This window comes from Tenebrio molitor, chromosome 5, assembly GCF_963966145.1.
Source record: "Tenebrio molitor chromosome 5, icTenMoli1.1, whole genome shotgun sequence".
Classification (NCBI taxonomy): Eukaryota; Metazoa; Arthropoda; class Insecta; order Coleoptera; family Tenebrionidae; genus Tenebrio; species Tenebrio molitor.
Window position 1 is genome coordinate 13176163 of NC_091050.1, and position 22483 is coordinate 13198645.

The 22483-nt window shown below is 36.5% G+C and overlaps 2 protein-coding genes across 2 annotated transcripts; both read right to left on the reverse strand.

The window, feature by feature from the left end:
- Window positions 1-14224: 14224 nt before the first annotated feature.
- On the reverse strand, window positions 14225-17229 carry tj (traffic jam). Its single transcript, XM_069048270.1, has 2 exons — window positions 16319-17229; window positions 14225-15014 (listed from the first exon to the last, which is right to left on the reverse strand). The coding sequence occupies exons 1-2, from the start codon at window positions 16831-16833 to the stop codon at window positions 14585-14587; spliced, it is 945 nt and encodes a 314-aa protein (XP_068904371.1). The 5' UTR covers window positions 16834-17229; the 3' UTR covers window positions 14225-14584.
- A 4659-nt stretch (window positions 17230-21888) lies between these two features.
- Window positions 21889-22476, reverse strand: SmF (small ribonucleoprotein particle protein SmF). Its single transcript, XM_069048273.1, has 2 exons — window positions 22189-22476; window positions 21889-22137 (listed from the first exon to the last, which is right to left on the reverse strand). Exons 1-2 carry the CDS (start codon window positions 22361-22363, stop codon window positions 22046-22048), a joined length of 267 nt encoding a protein of 88 aa, XP_068904374.1. The 5' UTR covers window positions 22364-22476; the 3' UTR covers window positions 21889-22045.
- Window positions 22477-22483: the final 7 nt, after the last annotated feature.

Here is a 22483-nt window from a genome sequence, read left to right on the forward strand (position 1 = left end):
GGGCCAGCGTCGGTGTCCCCGCTCCTGGGAGTCCTATTTGGCGAATCGTTTTTGTTAAATTGGCGCCGTGTCCGCCCCCTCCCAAACGTCGTCCAACATTTTTAAGGCCGCACTTATCTGGAATCAAAGACAATTTATGCGTGCGTCCCCTTGTCCGGTGCAGCTGCGTCTTTTTTATTATGATACCGGGAGGCGGCAGTAAAGGAGCACGCCGGAGCAGGGGTCGTCGGGCATCTAATTACGATAGTTGGCGGCCCATCGGCTGATTATGGCCGGGACTATCGATGACGCTCCCGTCGTCCGCATATTGTGTATTCCGCCTCCGAGGGTCCGAATGGCCGGAGTCGATCTGCTTTATCGCCGTACGCTAGGAGGTAGCTCCGCACTATTTATTGACTGCTACTGGACATCGCCCATAAAATATATCGGATCCGGTCCGTCCGGACCAGGGCAGAGGACATTACGTCCGCCGTCGTAAAAAGTTAGCGTCGCACCGAGCCATGCGTCATTATGGCACACACCAGATACAAACAGCTTCTTATCTGGCGAGGAGACACAATAGCCGTTCCGGGAATGTCGACGACGTTGTCGCCCGCCATGAGACCTACGTGATGTTTACGGATCCAGGGACAGGTATTTTCCAAAATCCACGAGGAATCGAAAGGAGGACTCTCCACTTTTTATTTGTTTGCGGCAAGAAGACGTTGTTTTGACAACTAACTTTGTTATAAATAATAAGTCGACGATTTGGTAATAGTCGAAGGTTATCCACCTTGTGCACAAGCACAGTTTCAGTGGCGTAACATTATTACGGCGGAAATAAAGTTGTGGAGTGCCGACAGATAAGCTACGGAAGGGGTAGAAGAGAAGTGAAGCTCGGAGTTTTACGTGTTTCACAGTAAATGTGAGACAGTTTTCGTACTTCTCAAGTCGGAGTGTTAAAATCTGGTGAAGAATTCAATTTGTATCTCGCTGAAATGAAAAATTATTATGAATGGACATTATTTTAAAATTATGTTTCTTGAGCAAAAACTGAGCCAAAATTCATCACATTAATAATTATAATAGGGAAAATATAACCTGTCGGCGTGGCAGCTCTGTATGTCAAAATGTCAGTAACATTTGTTATTTCATCAAAATCTGCAAAACATTGGGTCAGCCGAAAAGTCTAATACGGTAGGTATTTTACAGCGCTCCAACTAAACAGGCACTCGGCTTCACCTCGTGTCTGAAATCTAGTTTTCGGGGTATAAAATACCCCTACCGTATTCTAATGTAAATAACTATTTCAATAATATCAGTCTTGAAGAACACTAGACAAAAAAATGCACAAAGGGCACAAAAGGCATTCGAAGGAAATATTTCTACATTTAGGCCAAGCCATGACATACAAAGAATAGTACATATATTAAAATATAAGTTGCAGAAGGAATCTATTCAAGCACGAATTTGAAGGAACAAATGAGTGCTTGAAGGACCTTCTTCAACGAATCTTTTATACTATTTTTTCTATTTTGCCGCTTTATACCATTTTATAAATAAAAAAATAAAAATTTTAAATGTAGGGAATTTTGCGGTGGTTGGTGACATTTTTTATGTGGCATAATTTTAGCCGGCTGTGAAAAAATTAATTGAAAACGTCAGATTTTTTTTTATTTCCGCATTTGATGTTTGAAAATGAAGGCTGAAGAAAGTTTATCACTAACGGCGCCGCAAATTAGGCAAATTGCACAAAAGACGTTAGAAAATTTATTGCAGGAGAAGTGCAAATCCCAGAATGAAAATTAAACGTTTTGTTCATTGTCATTTATTAATTTGCTTTGTTCTCTGCGAGATTTATTTTTTGACGTCTGTCAATTGACACTTCACGCTACCAACATCAATACAGTAAATTTTACTAGAGTATTCTATCAGGCCAACGACCTATTAAAGCACAAATGACGTCATTTGGGTGCTAAAATAGACTTATTCTAAACGCAAAATAGAAAAACTATTTTGTAACAAACCAAAACGTAAAAAATATCCTAAAGAGATTTATTTGCAATTTATAGATTAAATTTCTTTGAAGAGCATTTATGACTTGACCCTTTTCTTAACTGTGTCAATATTTTCGAAATTTATTTTGATTCCATTTTGTAATTGGACAGTTAAATTTCTGTAGATAATAAACCACAGAACGAAATAGTCATCCAACATGTTATTATTTATAAGACCCTCACATACCTCTTATTTGTTTATTTAAAACATTTAACAGCAACAACTTATTCATTATCCGACCTGATCTAATCTGAATTTGTCCTTTAATAAAGGACTTGACTCCTGTTCCTTCTTCTTCCAACAACTCTGTAAACAAATTCGTTAATTGTTTAATTTTTTTTATTGAAAATCAGTAAAAAATGTCTTCTATGTAGTAATTGTGTTTTCTTCTCTCTTCCTAATTTCTTTATTTCTAACTTCTGAGTAACATTATGTGCGAATAATTGGAGAGAAACGAAATCAAGATCAACTGGGGGTGTTTTAAAGATGTAACAAAATAAATACATCGCCACTCAAAGACCTGATATGAAGTGATGTGTTGTTACTCGGGCAGCTCCAACAAGATGACTTAAATATTAAGTGCGACTCTGTTTAAAATTTATTTACTCCCATTTGAACCGCTACTCATGATCCTTGAGATGAAGATAGCTTCCGCCGACTTAGAGAACACAACTCGTCGAAGTCAATATTTTTCCTCAAAGATTTTTCTACTTTAGAATCGGCAAACGGGCATCTCCCACTTTAAACTTTCGGTTTTTGCGAACCGTCGCCGCCTCCCCGCCCACAGGCACGCCGCTGTCCTCTGCGCACAATTTAGCAAAATCGGTGTCAGTTCGCAAAAACGCAAACGTGTGTTTTTCAGTGACACCCATCGGCGGCGGCAGGTGAACGACCACCGCATCCAGAAAGCGAACCCCATGGAGTAAGTGTGTCATCGATTTCGCACTCAATTCGAATATCGATCGGACGTCCGAAGAGGGTCAACCATATCAAAGGGAGGAAGCCCCCGAGTGATAACGGCGAAGACCCGGGCTAATCCCGGCGGGCTTAATAGAATGAACACGAGAAAAAATTAAAACAAGGGTGTTTTCGGTCGGGAGCGGTTTTTGTCTCGTTTTGAATAAATCACCGTTTTTACCCCGGACCTGTGCTGCTTCTTCTGCCGCCCGGACACGATCACAATTAGTGACGTCGCGGGGCGAATATGTGTCAAGGGAGGGCGACGAGGGTGCGAATTAGGTTCGTTAGGTGCGGGGGCGGCCGCCGGACTTATCATGTTATTGGAAACTACTCGAAACAAACACGATACGGACGTATTAATCCATTTCTTTTATTGCGCAGATCTCTGGCCCCGCGATAATTTCGCTGTTAATCTAAGTCGGGGGATGATTTAGAAGAGTGTTTACGTTACGGCCGGCGATAAATCCATTAGGGAACACCGGACCACTTGTGCCCAAAATGAAAATAATTAACAAACTAATTTACGAGCGGTCCCCGACGTATCCTTCTAGGTTAAAAAAATATTTATTTAACGATATTTACACGAGCGCTTCCATTTATTAAACAAGTGCGGCGGCGACTGCGATGGCCTCGTCGGATTAAAGCAACCCTCGTTTCAGAAATAAAATTATAATTACGCTCCTCAATTAAGGAGATGGGCGGTGTTGGTGCTGCCGGAGCGAGGATCATATTCTTAATTTAACAAGTGACGGGTAGGCGGGTGAATCGCACTTTTGCCGCCTGACGTGATTCCTACCCCTAAAAGAGACACCCCCGCATGATAGACTGCCGCTGGGGGACAAAGAACTATATCACGTAAAACGATTGCTAATACTTTATACGTGAAGCCGACCATCTCTTATAAATGGATTTTATCAATTTTAAACTGAGCTGCTTGATTTACGCGCCGGGGGTGCTTAAACTGCCGCGACTTATTACCACTAATCAAATCCAATTTTTTTTCATGGCTTTCCGGGATTTATGGAGCGGATGCCGCCCGGTCAACAGGGGTGGATGCCGGAAAAGGGCTCCGGTATTTTTATTTTCGCACTGTGCCATAAGGTTTTCCTGGCGGAGACGGAAACCTTGACGGCTAAATATCAAAATGGCGAAAATGCGTGTTTTTTATGGTGTTTTTTCCTTTAACAGACAGGATTCCGGAGTAAATTTTGTTGTGTCTGTTAGTTGTAATCACCTTGATGACTGGCGAAAAGAACACATTATAAAGCAACCGCTTAGGAGACAAGAAACGACAAATCTGAAAGTCAGTCCAAAGCGCGTGTTTACGTATATTTCAGAATAGATTTGGTTAAAAACAAGGATGTACAATAATTACAAGAATTAAAAGAAAATTTGTTTTAAAAAACAGTGAAAAGCAAGTACATACCTGGAACAACTGTCAATAGACAGCTTTTAAAAAACAAAGAACATTTCCGAGAAGAAAATGACGGTAGATTGCACAAATGAGGAAAACTTACTTCCCAGAATAAGTGGAAGAACAGAAAAAAATTCAGAACAGAAATTCGAATCAACTTTTTTTTTCGTTTTATCAAAAAAGAAGAGTTAAAGTAGATACGTGTATGGTGAAACGAAAATCTGAAGCAAGAATTTAGAGGCAAATAATAAACAATAATTCTGAAATAAAGAAGTATGTAGCAAGCTTCGCAGAAGAGGTAATACTATTCAGAAGTAATGAATTGAAAAAAATAGGGAAGAAAACAAGAAGAAAAAAATATGAGGAAAACTCCTGCAACCTAAGGATGTCTAGGAAAGGAATAATTACAAAAGAAAAAGGAAAAAGGCGTTCTCTACGATTAACGAAAAATCGAACTGAAATCCAAGCCTAAAAATGCAATTTCTGAGTTTACAAGAATAAATGAAATAAAAATATGGAGAGTGATACAATAAGAAAGAATTTAGAAATCCATTTAGTAGAATTAACAAATAAAAGAAACAAAGTTATAAAACAATAATTTAAAATAAAGGAAATTAATGAAACAACTGTTGAATAAAAAATTATAAATAAAAGAGAAAAATTCAAGACAATTGACAAGCATTGAGTAACCAAATAAAAGAAAAAATAATTTGAAAGTAACTCTTTCGATGTCACGGCATTTTACAAATAAGTTTCCTAAAAGCATCAGAATTTTGAAATAGTAACGAGTGTTCAAAAAGAGTTCTAGTCAAGCGAGCAATTGTTGTCTGTCTCTTCTACATCATGCGATAATAGTAGTTTATTTAACGAGTTCGCGTGTAATTTGGGCTTTTTTTTGGCATGAGTGGGCCAGTTTAAAACTCGAGTGAAACGAGAGTTTTAAAGGTCCACGAGTGCCAAAAAAAGCCCAAATTAAACAAGAACGAGTTGAATACAACGTTTTTTTGTTCGACGAGTCCCCCAAAGGCTCCAAATCGCTGAAAATCTTTAAAATTAGCTTGACATTTTGTTTTGACAAGTTGTCAAATTTATCAAAATCCGTTCACATAGGAGAAAATTCTCAAATTCTGACAGTGTCGAACAAAAAAAAAATTGGAGTAAGCATGACCATTTTGGTTCAGTTGGTAGCGCTAGTATCTCAAAGAAACATATTCAACTCCTCTAACCTCCAATTTTGACGGTTGTCAAATACGGCAACATTTAAACGATAGTCATGGTTTACTTGATTTATCTTTGTTTAATCGCGCGCTCGTTGCTTTGATATTGATATCGTGAGATCATTTGAATTTATAATTAAGGTAGGCTATGACTTTTAAATTGGATTGGCAACACTGTTGACAACTTGATTTGAATTGTTCAAAGTGACGCTTCAAAATTCAATACAAAATATGAAACGGCGGGTTAAGTTGTATCCAATCCGGGGGAGAACACTTTGAACATTTTCTATGATTGTCAATAAAACTGTATTATTTTCTAGTGCTTCATTTCTTTTGAATTAAAACGATTCAATATTGAAATGTTTACATAACCTCTAATTTACACAACGACTCAATTTGCAGGATCCGCAAACGTAGACAAAGAAAATCGCCTACTTTAATTATAAATTTAAATGATCGCACGGGATTTGTTTCAGATATAAATCATTAGTTTACAGTAAAAACCATCATCGAGCACAAAGAAAACCAGGGAAATCCAAGATAGTTCTAAAAAGAATTGTTTTTAAGTTAAAGTCATAATTCACTGCACTACTTGTACGTATCGTGTGTTCCACAAAAAACTCACTCGCAGCAAGCCATGACAAAAGTGAGGTATGTCTTAGTACCAGATGTGAAATGAACTACTGAAGTAAATTTATAGGTTATCTGTCACAACTCACAATATGATGAAAATTTGTAAGTAACAAATGAACTACTTCCAATGATCCTAACATCGACATGACCAGTCTATCTATCTCTATAGTCATGGCTTACTGCGAGTGAGTTTTTATTGGAACACACGATACATAATAATTATTTTGCGTTTCGTAAATAAACTCAACAGTTCAATGTCAAATTTTAGCGGGAGGTTGAGGTAACCCAAAAAAATTAAACTTTTTCTGGGGATTTCTTTTTTTCTGCCAACATAATTCAAGGGGTGGTGGATTTTTGATTTTGAAACAGATTATACCGGGTGATCAAAAAGGACTGTTTAAGTTGGCAGTACAATTAAGAAAATTTTTTAATTCGGTTATTTATAACACTGCAACTGGATATGTTTTGTTGGTTTATTTGACAAATATCTGATATAGGTACAGCATTAACAATGACAAGCCACCAACAACCGGAAATTACTCCTGTTATACGATTTAAAATACGATCCAGTGTTACCAACTTAAACAGTCCTTCTTGATCACCCCGTAGTACCGTGCGATCGAAAAACAAATAAAAAAAATCGAGATAGCCATGATTAATACACTTCAGTTGGCAGCACGTAAAAATTTAATTCAAATGTCATTATATGTCATTGATATTACAATATGTTCACTTTAGAGCAACAAATTTTCATTGTCCAGTGTTTCTTCAGCAACAGAGAAAAGCTTGGTCCTATTCGACACCTCGAGTTTTTGAGGAATTTCAAAGAAAGTTTCCGGACTTTCAAGGCACTTAACCAATAACTTGCCCAGAAAGTCTACAAAATAAATGCGCATGTTTTTGAAAACAGGTAGTGTTCTGCGCAAAAAAGGCAGTAGAAGACCGACAAAAAGATCAGCTGAAAATATTGAAGATGGTGAACAAAAAATTATTGCAGAGATTAACCCAAGAAACTAACCTATCATTTGGTACAGTTCAGCTTAACCTTAAAAAAGATTTGCACTTTTTTCTCTATCGTGTGTCTGTTGTGCATGAAATTACTCCTTGACAATAAGAGTCCCCACAACCGACAACAACCTCTCTGGATAATATTGATTGATCGATGATCGTTGGATCTTGAATCGATTTATAAACAAAACATGCGGCGTGCGCGTGCTCCGTGCTCACCGTTGACGTTAAATAAAGGTGCGGGAGTTTTAAATCTCATTGTTTCATTGCACTAGCTGAGGAAATTCTTTTACAACCGACAGGTCACACAAAATCCTTTATGAAAATCAAGATTTCAACATTCTCAAAATCACTAACCTAACTTTTAAGACTGACATCTGTTAATTGAAATTTCACGAATTGCCAACTGAAATGTTTGGTCAGCGCCTACTCAAATTTTTTTTTTCGATCTCACGGTACGCCATACATTAGCGGAAACAAAACCACGCAATAGGCGCCTTTACCAAATTTTTTAAAAGATGCTTTGTACCCTTTTACATTTACACCATTTTTATTGATTACGACCTTCAAAAAAAATTCTTCTAAGTATATTAATGAAAAACAGGAAACAGATTTTTTCATGGAGAGGAAATAAAATGAATTACTCGTGAGGATGATTTTGTGTCACGAGCCGCAGGCGAGTGGCGAAATTCATCCGAGCGAGTAATAGTCATTATCCCCGAGTAAAATATGTACCATACTTTTTCTACGACCATGAAGAGAAATTGATAAATAAGTTTTTATTAGACAAACTGAAACTGACGTTTGCAGTGAGTTTTGAAATTATTATTCAACGGGCCGTGGGTAATGAATCCTGTTATACAATAAAAAACACTTTAATAATTACAGTATTATCCAATAGGAGTATAAAAAAAATAATCCATGTGATAAAAAAAATTGTCGTTATATACATTCAAATTAAAATCAAGTCATAATGTCAATCAGTCAGCGCAATGGAATACAGAAAAAATTATAGCGACTTGTCAATAGTAACAAGGTAAAAAAGAGTTCATCATTCAGTAAACGCAATATTCGTAATTCATTAACAAACAAAAAGATATGTCCTTCAGACCCTTTAGATTTTCAGTCAACCCCTTTGATTTTCTTTCAAGCCCTTTTAGAACCCGTTTCAAAGTTTTATTAACTTATTATTATGAAAATAGTACCGCACAAATATTACATAACAAAAATCGATTACGAGACAAATTTGCAATTCAGTGACCGGTTTAACGACCTGCAAGTCAGTAAACCACGATAAGGTAACGTACGTCTAAAAATATCTCTCCTTTTTTCGATTTTTGGAAAAATCCGCACCCTGGACGACTAGGCTGGGGCCCGCGTCCAGTCGAAGGACGCGGCAATTCCTCGACTCCACGGAGTACTTCTCCACAACTTTTACGTGCAGATAAGAACAATATCGCTGACGTAATTTCCTTCGGTCTGGTGTCGAGTTGCGTGTAGGCGCTCCAGAACGGTCTCAGAATCGCAACAAAGTTTTGCTGAATGGGCACCAGCTACTATGTGGCTTTGTTTTACGCCGCTTTCCCGTTAATAATAACACCACTGTCTGTAAATCGCCACTTTGTTGCAGATTAATCAGCTAAACAAAAACAACGATTAAAAAAATCATTTGCGAAATTCCAGCGTCGATAACCGGAGCGGTGTTGCGTCACAACTCGTCCCAATCGAGCGTGGATTTTTTTATTTCCGGAGCTTTCGCCTCGATAATGAGTATGACGTAACCGGAGAGAAGTGGGGAGGGTCAGATTTGACTGCTGACCAATAAAGGGAGGGTGGTGCGCTATTGGCGGATGGCGTCGCGACGGCGCACCTTGTTTCGACGCCCAACACAATTAAGCTCACCTGAGATGGTGCGGAGAGATCGGGTCGGGAGATTTTCCGATCGGTTTTAAATCAATTTTACGAGCTGGAAGTTTGTTTTGTTGCCTTGGAATTATTGCGACAAGTTCCTTCCAAAAATCATAAACATAAACTGCGATGTAGAGCAATGTGACGGTGACGGTGAACAATTCGTTTTAAAATGGTAAAGGACAATGCGATTTTTGTGGGAAAAAGCTTCCCAGAAAGCTTGGAAATGTTGTCAATGTGACCGTAAATTAGAATGAGCTTTTATGAACGCATTTCTTCTGTTATTTCGCCAAAAATTGGATTCATTTTTTGATGTAAGAAACTGGTTCGAATTTAGAGCGCAAACTTTTTCAACTGACCGAGATCAGGATAAGTTGGAAAGTGAGGAAGAATAACTTTAAAATAGTTACATTCCCGCTCTTGAAAATCCGTTATAAAGTGATAATGTTTGCTTTGTAAGTGCATAACATACAATTCAAACATTTTTTTTGGCAAAAATGTCAAAAACATAGCGAATAGAAATTGGCACATTAATTCTTTAATGTCTTTTACAAATATTGGAAATAAAATTTATTTACTGACATCGCGTTTAATGGATTCTTGTTGCAAAATTATTTACAAAATGTGTTTTTTAATACATTTTGGAGCAAATACGTATTTCCGCTTTCTTTAGCAAATACACCCTGTATATGTTACTTGGCGAGTTAAGAGTAATACAAGAGTATGCAACCTAACACTTCTTAAATTGGAAATACCAGGTGGTCCTCCAGTTATTCTCATTTCTGTCCTGCCTCAGCTGTAATTAATGCAAAAATAAATAGAATATAACAGGTGTTCAATTGAAAAGTTCATCGAATTGGTTTTGATATTTGTTGCTAGCTTTGTCTAATCGATTTAATTTACGATGTTGTTGTCTTTTAAAAAATAAAGCCAAAGCCAACTCGATGAACTTTTTAATTGAACACTTGTTGGTAGTATGTACGTCATTGTTGATATACTTTTTTAATGGTGTAGTAATTTGTGCACATCTCTAACAGAAAAATTTTAAAGATTAAGAAAGATTTTGAAGAATATTTGGGATATTCAGTAATTTTTACGATATAGAAGGTTTGAAAAGCTGTTAACCCATATTGTTTCCATAAGATCTGACAATTATTCGAAAAAGATTTCCAGGAATATTTTTATGCACACTTAATTAAAAAAAAACTGACCAAAAATAATCTGTTTCGATGCCAAATTCTTGGGATGAAAAATTAAAAAAAAAAATTAATTCTTAGATAAAAATTAAAATAAGAAATGAATGTCTTTTTTATTTGTCAAAAAGTTCAAAGACGCTTTTGTCAGGTAGTGTGAAGGGCGGCAAAAAAATGTGTGGTCAATTTTGACCTGGTGATTGCTTTTCATTCTGTGAACGTATGGCGTAGCTTCATCAGCTGTCAAATGTTACTTATTTAAGAAGATAAACAGCGGTATGAATTCTTTCTTTTGCAAAAACAGTTTTCGTATTAATGAGAGAGTTTTCCTGTTTTTTTTTTAGTGCTACGTGATGTTTTGTACATTTACATTTATGATCAAAGTGAACAAACATTCTTGAACGCTCGTTACATGTATTGACAATAAAATACATTTGAAAAATTGAAACTGAACAAATTGTTGACTAATTCAAACAAAACTAGAAAACCGGGACATACTTGGTCGTGTCATTTATTACAAATGACCAATGTTAAAAAAATTATAAAATCTTTTGTAACACATTTTTGTGTAAAAAAGCTTAGATGCAATCAGACACCCATTTTACAGAGCCAATAAACATTCCTTAAGACTTTAAGACACTCGCAAATTTATTGTTGTATGGCCTAAGTTGGTCATAAGATTATACGATGTTATTTTGTTTTCTGAAATGAGACTGGACTATGGTAAACGTCGCCAATAACAAATATTACAGTAGAATCAAAATAACAGGCAACTATCTTTTTTTTTTACTTCTTAATTCACTCAGATCGTATTTTTTTTTAGGATTGTCTAAAAAAAACTACTACCATATCTATTACGATATAATCCTCTATTTTTAGTGCGCAAAACATCTGTGCGTAATGATAATGGAAAAAGCACAAAAGGATTAGAAAAGTGTCGCAGCGAATCATTATGTCACTTTGTCGTGGTGCAAATTTCGGGTGTTCATTTTAATTTCTGCTCAAATATAGGCGTTGAAGAGTCGATTGTGAACACACCACGGATTACAGATCACGGATCAGCTGTTTAAATCTAACCTCACTTTTGCGTTGTTTGTGTTTTTACTCTCCAGACTCTTCAACGTCAACTTTGAAGATAAATTTAAATGAACACCCGATACATGCACCGAAATTGAAGTTCTCTCGCGATCTTGGCTTCAGACGCGAAAAATTTTAAATTTTTGTTCTCGATGTTGATTATTTTTTGACTGCAGACAGTCGTAGAAAATAGTTATTTTTATATTAAGTGCGTGAAGAGAGTGTTTTTTGTGCATGAAAAGGTCTTTTACGCCGAGACGAAGGTCGAGGCAGTATAAGCCTTTGAATGCACAAAAACATCTTCACGCACGAAATATAAACAATATTTTTTCTATAATTGATTCAAAAAATTGAAATTAAAAATTTAAATTTTTGAAGGAACTGTGAAGTTTCAATGCAGTGACCATGTTGCTAGGTAACTAATAAAAAACAGTGCGTGAAGTGAAACACAGAAATAGTCGTGTGCGTGAAATCGCATTTCACACACTGTTTTGTATGGTTTCTATGGTTTCGATCTTACTAACAATGCAAAAAAAATACACGTAAAAAAATGACCCACTTCATGCACGGATAACTATGCGTGAATTTCAATTTTTTGAATCAATTATAGAAAAAATATTATATGGATCTTGCATAAAGTGTCTTCTTTCACTCATGGGATTGCCGCACTTGCCCAAGCCGATTCGTGAAAAAAATATTAGTTTTTGGACTTGTTGCAGAAATTACTACATATTTGGATACTTATAGAAACTTGTGATCTTCCGATTGTCGCAGAAAATGGAATAATTTTCTTGTAAATGCATTTTGTAACCTTCGTCTTTTTCTTATCTATTCATTAAATCTACTTGGCTTTACCATCCCTTTTTGAACAGCTTACATTATTTCGGTATAAATATTCTATCGTCTTTTTCTTCCTTTGACCTTCTACGTTTGTTGTATGAAAATGTATTTCTCATTTTTTACTTTGCCGTTATTCTTCTTTAAATTTTTTATTTTTTAAATTTTTTTTTGTTCGACACTCAGAATTTGAGAATTTTCTCCTATGTGAACGGATTTTGATAAATCTCACCTCTTGTCAAAACGAAAGGTTAAGCTAATTTAAAAGATTTTAAGCGATTTGGAGCCTTTAAGGGGCTTGTCGAACAAAAAAATTTGTATTCAACTCGTTCGTGTGTCAATTGGGCTTTTTTGGCACTCGTGGGCCTTTAAAACGCTCGTTTCACTCGCGTTTTAAACTGGCCCACTCGTGCCAAAAAACCCCAATTTACACAAGAACTCGTCAAATAAACTACTATTATTTATTTTATTTTTATTTTTTTGATTCAATTATAGATATTTGTTTTGAATCGTGCTTTTATATTCGATATCGTAATATTCCTTTATTCCTCTTGACCTTCTATCCTTATTTTTTAAATTCTTAATCCTCTTCTTTGTCTTGATTCCTATTTTTTTTTATAATATATTTTCTAGAATCACCTTCAAACATTTTTCTGATTTCTAGTCATTTCTTTCCTTCTTTCCGAAAATCTGCATTTTGGTTTTCCATTCCTATTCTTTTCAGCAATCTGTTTAGTGTTTTTTAATTTTAAAGATTCCTATTTTCTATTCCTTTCTGGTTACTTGTGCACAGAACAACAAAAGAATGATACTTCACACATCTTAACTAAAAATAATAGTTGACCGCAAAGTGTCCATTTGGTGTGATAATAGTTATTTACGAAATGAGCGCGAGAGACATCTTTCGAGCATGAGCGCATTATTTGAAGCATGAGCGACGAAGGAGCGAGTGCTTCATTTGCGCGAGTGTGCCGAATATATCTTCGCGCATCGAAATTTGTACTATATTTTTTGAAACGAACATTAGCATTTTTAAATTATTACCCAATATGTTTCCAATTTCTAGTTTAAGAAGCATAAACGTAAATTCTAAAAAAATCAAGTAGGTAAATTGACAAATAGGTTAGGGATTTTTGTGATTATGTCTGCTTTGTCGTGTAGCCTTTGTGAATAGATGGCGCTTGCCAAAGTGTCAATCGATTTATTTTCACTCTTTCGAAATTTTCAACATCCAAATTGGAGAAATGGCGTTTTGTAAACCAGAGTTTATTAGGTATTATCAAGTCAAATTATTTTTAGAATGCTCAAAAAGGCGAGTTGCTTTTTGGATGCTTTTCAAGCACTAGTGCGCGAAATCGACGTTCGCGCACTACAATTGAGGTCGCAAAATGTCATTTTGAAAGTAGTGGGTTAAACAATCTTGTATTGCTGAAGCTTTTCACATTAACGCTTGTATCTGCGATTACACATTATTTTTATATAACAATTATTTTTGTATTGTATTTTAACTACTTTTTGTGTTTGTCATAATATTCCGGTTATTAATTTCAGCTACGCAGTATTCCACACAGGAGAAACTTTTTACAATAAAATGACCTGTTTGAAAAAAAAACTTTGTAATTTTGCCGAGGTATCTACCATTCAAATATTTTGGAAAAAGTACAAAGCCACCTGTTGATAAAATTTGAAAAACGGTCTCGCTTTATATTTAGATTGCAACTTTATTAAATGCAACTGACCTTTTTGACTCGTACTTATCAAAAAATAAACATAATCACGATGCGTGACTCTTAATTTGATACGTTTTGTACACTTTGTATCAATTACTTAAATAGACATAAAAAGAGAGGCAAAAGAGTTTGAGTTTTGGCAATTAGTGAAGTGCGAACCGGAGTGTTTATTTGGAGTTGAAAGTGCAGGACAAACCAACGAGATGATCTAAACCATAAATTTATTGATACTAATGTTATTTACATAATAATTGTAACATATTTTATATATCATTCAAACACAACCGTCGTCAGGCCCGAATCGACTTCTACCTGATCCATATAAAAATATATCATCGTAAAAATGAGAAAGGAATAAAAAAGATATGCAATATCACGTCAAGTGACTCAATAACGAAAGACTCAACTGAAAGCAACATCCCTAACCTAGAGTAAGTGGCAAACGAGAAATGAAGCCGTCGAACACAACCACTTCGTCACTTTTGTACAAGTTTGTAGCGTCTGACACGTGGCGCGGTACCCACGTCAACGGGTCGAACTTCACTAGATCCTCCGACCCGGAAAATGATGTCACAGGTAGAACTCCGGGGAGCTCTGGCCGTCGGAGTTGAGGTGCTGTATCTGCGACTGCCGTCCGATCTGCAGCCTCTGCTTGAGCAGGTCCCGCTCCTGGCTGACCCGCGCCAGCTCCATCTTGATCCTGTGCAGCTCGTTCTGCAGGCTCCTGTTGGTCTGTTCGAGGTCGTGGCGCTGCTGCAGCCTCTTCGACCTGCAGTTTTGCGCGTAGCCGCGGTTCTTGAGCGTGCGGCGCTTCTGCTTCAGTCGCACCACCTCCTCTCGGGGGCAGCCGTGCAGCCGCTTGTTGAGTTCCCGCACCGACAGCGTCATCAGCATCTCGTCGTTGAGGCCCAGGTCGTCGCTGCAGGTGGAGTAGCCGCTGGTGGTGTTGTGGTTGAGGCGGGGGGAGAGGGCGCTGGCGCCGGAGCACACGGACTGGGGCCTGAAGGACCAAGCCGAACGGTTTCAAAACCAATTCACACAAAAAATAAATAAACAGAAAATATTCAGTAACTGCAGCTCCTGCGGAACGAAATTTTCAAATTTCTTTTTTAAAATTTTTTCAAATCGTTAAATCCATTTCCAAAATTTATTTTTCACACCCAGTATATGTTACAATTATTTTTCTCGTGCATTGGCAATATACTATAGTGTTTTCATGTGGCTCTGACGGTTTCAGTGACAAAACTAGATCCACTAAATCAACAGAGCGGCATTTTGCATTTTTCGGGCTACTTCAGCACAGCCAAATTTTAATTTTTGTAGCACCGCTCGTTGTGGATAACGCATTGAGTAAACGACCATTTGGAAAGAGGGAGTTTTGCATTTCATTGTATTTAAAAAAAACGGTCCTTGCAGCAAGATTTTTTCAAATAAATTTACAATACAACATTGTTGTCATCAGTCAAATAAAATTGCTGTGGCAACGTTTGAAATGTAATATACCAGGTGTTTCTCAAATCATTCTCGCGTTTGTTAATTTCAAAAATGAAACCTGAGACATTTCTACTTGAATCATCCTGTAGTGAATTCTTGGCCTCACAAAGTAGGTAATTAAATGGATTAACAGAATTGCTGTTTTCAAAATATTGATATTGGCTGAAGTCTCATAAAATTTGCGGGAAATAGAACTCAAAAAATAAAAAATAAAATCTACAGCAAATAAAAACTTGGAACGAAAAATTTTAATGCAGTTTCAAATCTTACTAAATACAAAGGACATTTTTTAGAAATGTAAATGTTCCCAAGTCGATTTTTGACATAAAAAAAATCTTTTTGAGTTGCTTTTTTACCTCAAGGTCAATTTGGCCAATTTAAAGAAATTTAGCAAATACATAAATCATTTTAATTTCCTAATTATTAACTTGAAGAAATTAAAAAAAAGGATGATCTAAGAAATTACAACTTTTGATTTTTTTGGATTTTAACCTCTTCTAGAGCCACCTGGTATAATAGTTTTAAATTAAAGTGATTTTGTAAGTCAATATAATGTTTCAAAGATTCTTGAAAAATCAAGCTCTCCTCTCAAGGATCTGGGAATTATTCCTTTTTGGTAATTTTTGCGAAATTTTTGGATTTTGATGGTGCTATGTTATGAATTAATTTTTAAATGATTTACGATTGGACAATTAAAAAAAAATCAAAAACGTTTCACTTTGAAAATTTGAACTCTTAAAAAAAGTACAATTTTTTTGGTTTTTGATATCTCGTGGTCGCGCATGTTAAGGACCGGTTTTGGGGATGTACCTTTGGTGGATGATATGGTGGTTGTTGTTGTCCATGATCATTCCTGAGGGGATGTACTCGCGGCGCTCCCAGTCGGGCTCTCCCCCCATGCAGTGCAGGGGGCGCAGGTCCAGGGGCTGGGGGTCCAGCCTGACGGCTTGGGGCTCCTGTCGGACGTTTTGTGGGAACCACATCATCTCGTCCATCATGGTCGGGGGTCGGCAGTTGACGGGCGAGTTGCTGGGCGGGGTGTCGGGCGGCGTGCCCGGATCGTTCATGAGGGTCATGTTGACCAAGACGGGTTGCTGGGGGTAGATCGAGTCCGGCGGCGGCGACAGCGGCGGTATCCTCCTGTCTTCCGACCACTGCCTGCACCTCTCCTCGCGCTGCATCCACGCTTCCTCGGTCATTCTCTTGTCTTCGCTCTTGACGGTGACGCCCTCCAGGTGATCTAGGACGAAATCCTGGACGTATTCTTCCGCTAGATGCTGGTCCTCTTGGTCCATCCTCGCATGTGCACCGATTGTTTGCTGCATACGCACTGACACTCGTCTGTTTCGCGTGGCATTCGAATGTCGCGGCGGCGGCTGAATGCGACTGAGAGCCGGCGGCGGCTTGCGCCGCGGGACCGCGGGGGGCGGCGTCTCGCAGGCACCGCCTCCGATGCCGACGATAGGTGCGACCGATTCCGCTACGGAAATTTGTTTATACCTCTGTAGCCAGTCATCACGCGGAATATTCTCACCATATTGTTGTTAGAGGACTTTATAACTCCCATATTGCCACGGCGAAGTGCGATGTACCTATGCGGATATGAGCTTCGGGGATTTTATTAAAAGCGCAACTAAAGGAAAGCGTCGCGATGCCCGACTACACTCACTCGACGAACTATCGGAGTCGAATCGCCGTCGCTGATTTATCACCCTCGAAACTCTGATAATATCGGAGTTTTTCAGGACGAGGTTTAAATTATCGATCCCGGGGGATTTCAGGTTTACAGCCTGAGGCGCCCGACCGGAAAAATTGATAATTATTGTTTTCCACCACTCGCTGACAATAAAATAATAGTCAAATAATGCAATGGTAAAATTCAAAAACATGCAAAATCAGACTGTCGAATTGTAGAAGGTTGTGTAGAACAAGAAAATAGGTACTTTGGAACTCACTTCTTCTACCAATTAAAAACTAAAGAGATTACTTAATGAGAATTCATTTTTTGAGTTACCAAATGTTCTTAAACTTAGGAAACAAAATTTTGAAGTTGACTATTTATTCAACAGTCTGAAAAAATAATTTTAGAAATATTAACACTTAAAATGATTAAAATAATAATGGAAAAGTAGCATTAATATTAATTTAATTAAGATGATTAATAGGATTTGACTTATCTGTCTTCAAACAATTAAAAAAAAATCTGGTGGATGTCTTGTCAATCTTGATTAATATTATTTCGTTAATTAATCCACTTATAAAAAAAAAGAGCTGATTTTTAATGGTTCAATAAAGAAAAGAAAATTAAAGTACAAAAAGCTAGGTCTAGAACGGAAAAAATGGCGAAAGAACCAAGTATCTGATTAGAATTTTTCAAAAACTTAATATATTTGCTGGAAGGTCCAAAATATCTAACTTGACCACTTTATCGTCAAAATTATGTATGTCGAGTAAGTATGCATAGGATGAGCCTAGAAAGCGAAAAGGTTTTTAAAATTAAATATCAATTTGTGATTACATCAATAACATAAGAAAAAACTGATCATTGATGGAAAGAGGATTTGGATGCAGTTAATGAATATTTTTTCCTTCAAAGACGAAGCAGGAAACAGTTGCTTTTTCAAAAAAGATTTTTTCATTTTGTGAAGAATGAAGTATTGGAAGATAGGCAAATAAAAATCAAGAATTACTCATCCCATGTGATTTTTTTATTGAATTGAAGTTTACTACATAGGTGAAAGAAAGACATTGTAGAATCCATAATGACCAGGGAGGAAAGTAAAACTCACGGCGAATGAAGAAAGCTAAATGGGAGATTCCAAAAATGTCTTGTCATGATTTCTTTTCTATGTGAAGATCTTGAGGTGAATAAAGTTAGTATAGAAAACGAAAGAAAGATGTCAGAGAATCCATAATGACCAGGGAGGAAAATATGGCGTTATTAGAATTCACCAGATTGCCAAAGAAAAGTTGTCATAATTTTTTGGGTCTTGCAGAAGATTCTTCTTTTTTTATTGGCTCTCATTGCAAAATGAAAAAGTTTCTTTATGATTCTTCTAGCAAAATAGTTTTAATGAAAACTTAAAACAATTGTAACACTTCTTTATGAGAATAAAAAATGTTGGTAATTGTTCACTTTAACTACTTCTGGAATTTTCGCGTTTCTTCTGGCTAAACACCCTCAGGGCGTCCTCCTAGATCGTTTCCCACCATTCAAACCTTGTGCAAATGAATTTTCCTTACCCTTTAGTTATACTAAGACATTGGCGCGACCTTGATGCGACCTTGAAACACAACAAGAGAGAAAAAAAAGGCATTTGCACAAGGTTTGAATTGTGGGAAACGATCTAGGAGGACGCCTTGAGGGTGTCTAGCCAGAAAAAAACGCGAAAATTCCAGAAGTAGTTAAAGTGAACAATTACCAAAATGTTGAAAAATGAGCTCTTAGTTCCTAATAAATCCTTGGTACACCTCTGTGGCGTGACACACCGATTGAGAACCACTGGTCTACATGAAGTTTAAGAAGAAATCAGAATTTTGTTGACATTATTGCATAAATCTAAAATCATTTAGTTTGGAAAAAAAGTACAGTTTTGAAAAGTCTTTTGCTAATTACTGTGTTGTAACTCGTGACCTGCAAAGTGATATATTATCTGGTTCGAAAAAATCAACATTGATTTATCGAAAAACGAAAATGAACTCAATTGCTCCTTTGTATAATCAGAAAGAAGGAAAAAATTCAGAATCTCAAAAAGATTACTTATAAATACACATTTTGCTCGTAGATTGCTCATTTTTATACAAATTAATATTACAAATCAGACCTGAATTCACAAAATGATCATTACATTTTTTTTTACCACAAACAATTTTGTGTTTATAATTTTTTGTTTTACGAAAATTCTGTTGCTATTGATCACACAAAAAAAAAATCTATATAAAAATCATTGTTTAACGGGATAAAATATTTAATTCCGCCTTTCGCATTGTTACAACTTTTAAACTCGTCTGATAAAAGATTAAAATACACTTCAATGTCAACATTTTAAGAAAATGCGTTAGGCCTTTGCCATTAAAACTCTGACATTGATACCAATCGTAATAACTTCTAATCTCATAAAAACTTCTACACTTAATTGATAATCAAGGAGGAACGTCATGTTCACGGTCCATTTACATATTTTGCAACAAAGTTTATCTAGAAATAAAACTATTAGAACCGATTCGAAAATTTTCCTCCTTTGAAGATTGCAGAATGGGAATCGAATTAACAAATTATCAAAATTAAATTTTCTTCTGGTCACTCCGGGTATGTTTTTAGAAACTAATAATATTTGTAACCGGTGTAGAGGAAGTAAGTTTGACAAAAAATTATTTGTCACTATGTAGGTAAAGTCCATTCAAAAATCACAAAACCACCAACGTCGCATTTTCCTCGATAATTATTACTATCGGCAACGCTGTCTAGTGTAAAATTTGGTGAGACTTGTAATTTTGAGGTTAAATATTTATTATTTTTCTGGGCATGTTTAAGTAAAAATAATAAGAATCAATAAATAAATGAAACGTGCTGCTAATAAAACAATATGAACGAAATTCAAAGTAATTGAATTTTATTTTCAATCAAATAAATGTCATAATTTATAGTTACAAACATAGTATGAAAAAATATCTACCTAGGGTTTTTTAAATTTTACCAACCTAAAGCAACAGGTGCATGGCGAGTTTTTGATTTTTGAATGGACTTTACATATGTGTTTTCCTTTTGTTACTGTTTTTTTTTCTCGTGTGACAGAGAAATGAATTGGGTAAATCGGAAGAAGTCAATCCTGTACCCTTTCTGATTATCACGACTATTAATATGTCTTTCTTATCATGTTTGTTTATTGACGTTTCCGCAAAATTTCGCCAAATTGCAAAAAGCTAATCTTTAAGAATATTAATAGTGGTTTCGTTCATTGATAGAATGTCGAAACTGAATGAAATCGATTTTTTCCGAAGTATTATCATCTGCGGATCGTATCCCCAAGGTTTGCTGATCCGCGTCAACAGGTTAATAACTGTTCTGCGAATATAATAACGCCGGCATGCAAGTGTCGTCGAAATGTCATCAGCCCTCCCGAGGGTAACATAAATAATCGTCGTCGAGTCCTGGAAGATCAGCTAATAAGTCAACATGCATTCTGTCATTTAGTCCGACGTAATAACGTCATTGTTCTACAGGAACGGCGGGGCGGCCCACCCTCGCGCACTCACCGCCAACAATTCCAACAAATGAGAGGAACTGGGGCGGCGGTAAATCGCTCCAGATTCTTGCACAATTCGCCGTTTAAGCGGCCCTTAATTGAACGCGTTCTGCAGCAGCGCAGGTGGTGCAACCGCCAGTTTCCAAGAATCGGCGGCCTAATTAAGGGTTGGAGGGCCGCTCGTACTATCTATTATGTAATTAGAGCGTTCGGTTCGCTGTTCAAATAATAAATTAACAAATGTCGGCCTGAAGGGTTAATATGCTTAAAATTTTAATTGTGAGCAAATAATCCGACGCTGTTTGCATAAATGGAGTCAATAAAATGGACCGAACTCGGTAAATGAACTGTCTGTGCGGTTGTGGCGTTTTTCCCTGACGTCGCAATAAACTTACGGAACGCCAGGAAATAAGTCGAATCGAGTGTCTGACGCTGCATTTTTGTGCAACTAGTGTTTATTTGTTACCGCAAACATGGGACGTCGACGGACAACTTTCGAAAACAGATGCTTTACAGAAAAACTATTTTTTACACATCTTCCGCACACGAGTCTGGAGAGCTGCAGGAACAGAAGTCTCGACAATCTCAATGAAGACGCTTCTTTCAACGCCTGAAGTTTTACAAAACGTTGGCAAAAAGTGTTATATGTTGCCAGGTTTAATAGGAATAAAATTATTTGTTCGCCAGACTGCGTTAGTTGAAATTTTCAAAAACGACAATAATAGTTCAAAAATGTTTGACATTTACTGAAGCTCAATGTTATCATGTTCCTGTTAGTTATCTTTCTTGTTTGCATTTTTTTAACACCTAATCTATTCTTTATTTGATATTTGTAGAGCAACTTAAAACTCCTTATTCAATCAGTTTTTGGTGGGAATTTGTTTTTCTTGTCAACGCTGTAGCAGACATTATTTCTATTAAATAAATTGTTCTGCAAGGTTTACACTTCTCGATGTCGATACAGGATCCTTATCAGCATCTGCTCCACCAATTCGTGGCCCTAACACCCTTTCTAAAGGGGTTGAAAATAAAATATGTCGCAACGCCCGCCATCTAGCGACTGATGAACAAAGTGACCTGAAAGTGTTGTGGATATCTGCATACGGAAAATGTGCAGGATGAAAATAAGAAAAGTTTTATTGAATTATTTTATATTTGACGAATTATTCGCAAAATCGCCGTAACAAAGTCTATTTCGTAGAAAATTTTACTTACATAAGATAGGTACTGATTAGTTACACATGTAAGCTTACATTTACAAATAAAAAAAATTAAATTAAACTATAAATTATTAATCTTTCGTTTCGCCCTCTTCATCTTCTTCTTCAGCACCCCTTATGAAGAGGACATTATTACACCTAATAAGTACTTCACCTAGGTTACCTAAATAATGAAAAATTTTCATAAATGAAAAATATTATTTTGCAGCGTTACCAGTCATGTTTCCGTCTATAAATTCTTCGGTGTTTGCGAGTTGAAGGTTCATGTAACCATCAACCGACACAAGATAACCTTTATATTCGTGTCCCCACTTTAATTTTACCATCACAGCCTTGCCGGTAAGGCTGTTCAGGAAGGGTTTAGGATTTATTGGCATCGACGTCGACATAATTACTGTTTTTGGTAACGAAATAAACACAAATTAACTTACGTTGAAACAACGCTTTGTTGACCGGTGAATCTTAGGTTAACTGTCAAATGTCAAAAAACATTTCCATTGACATAAAGA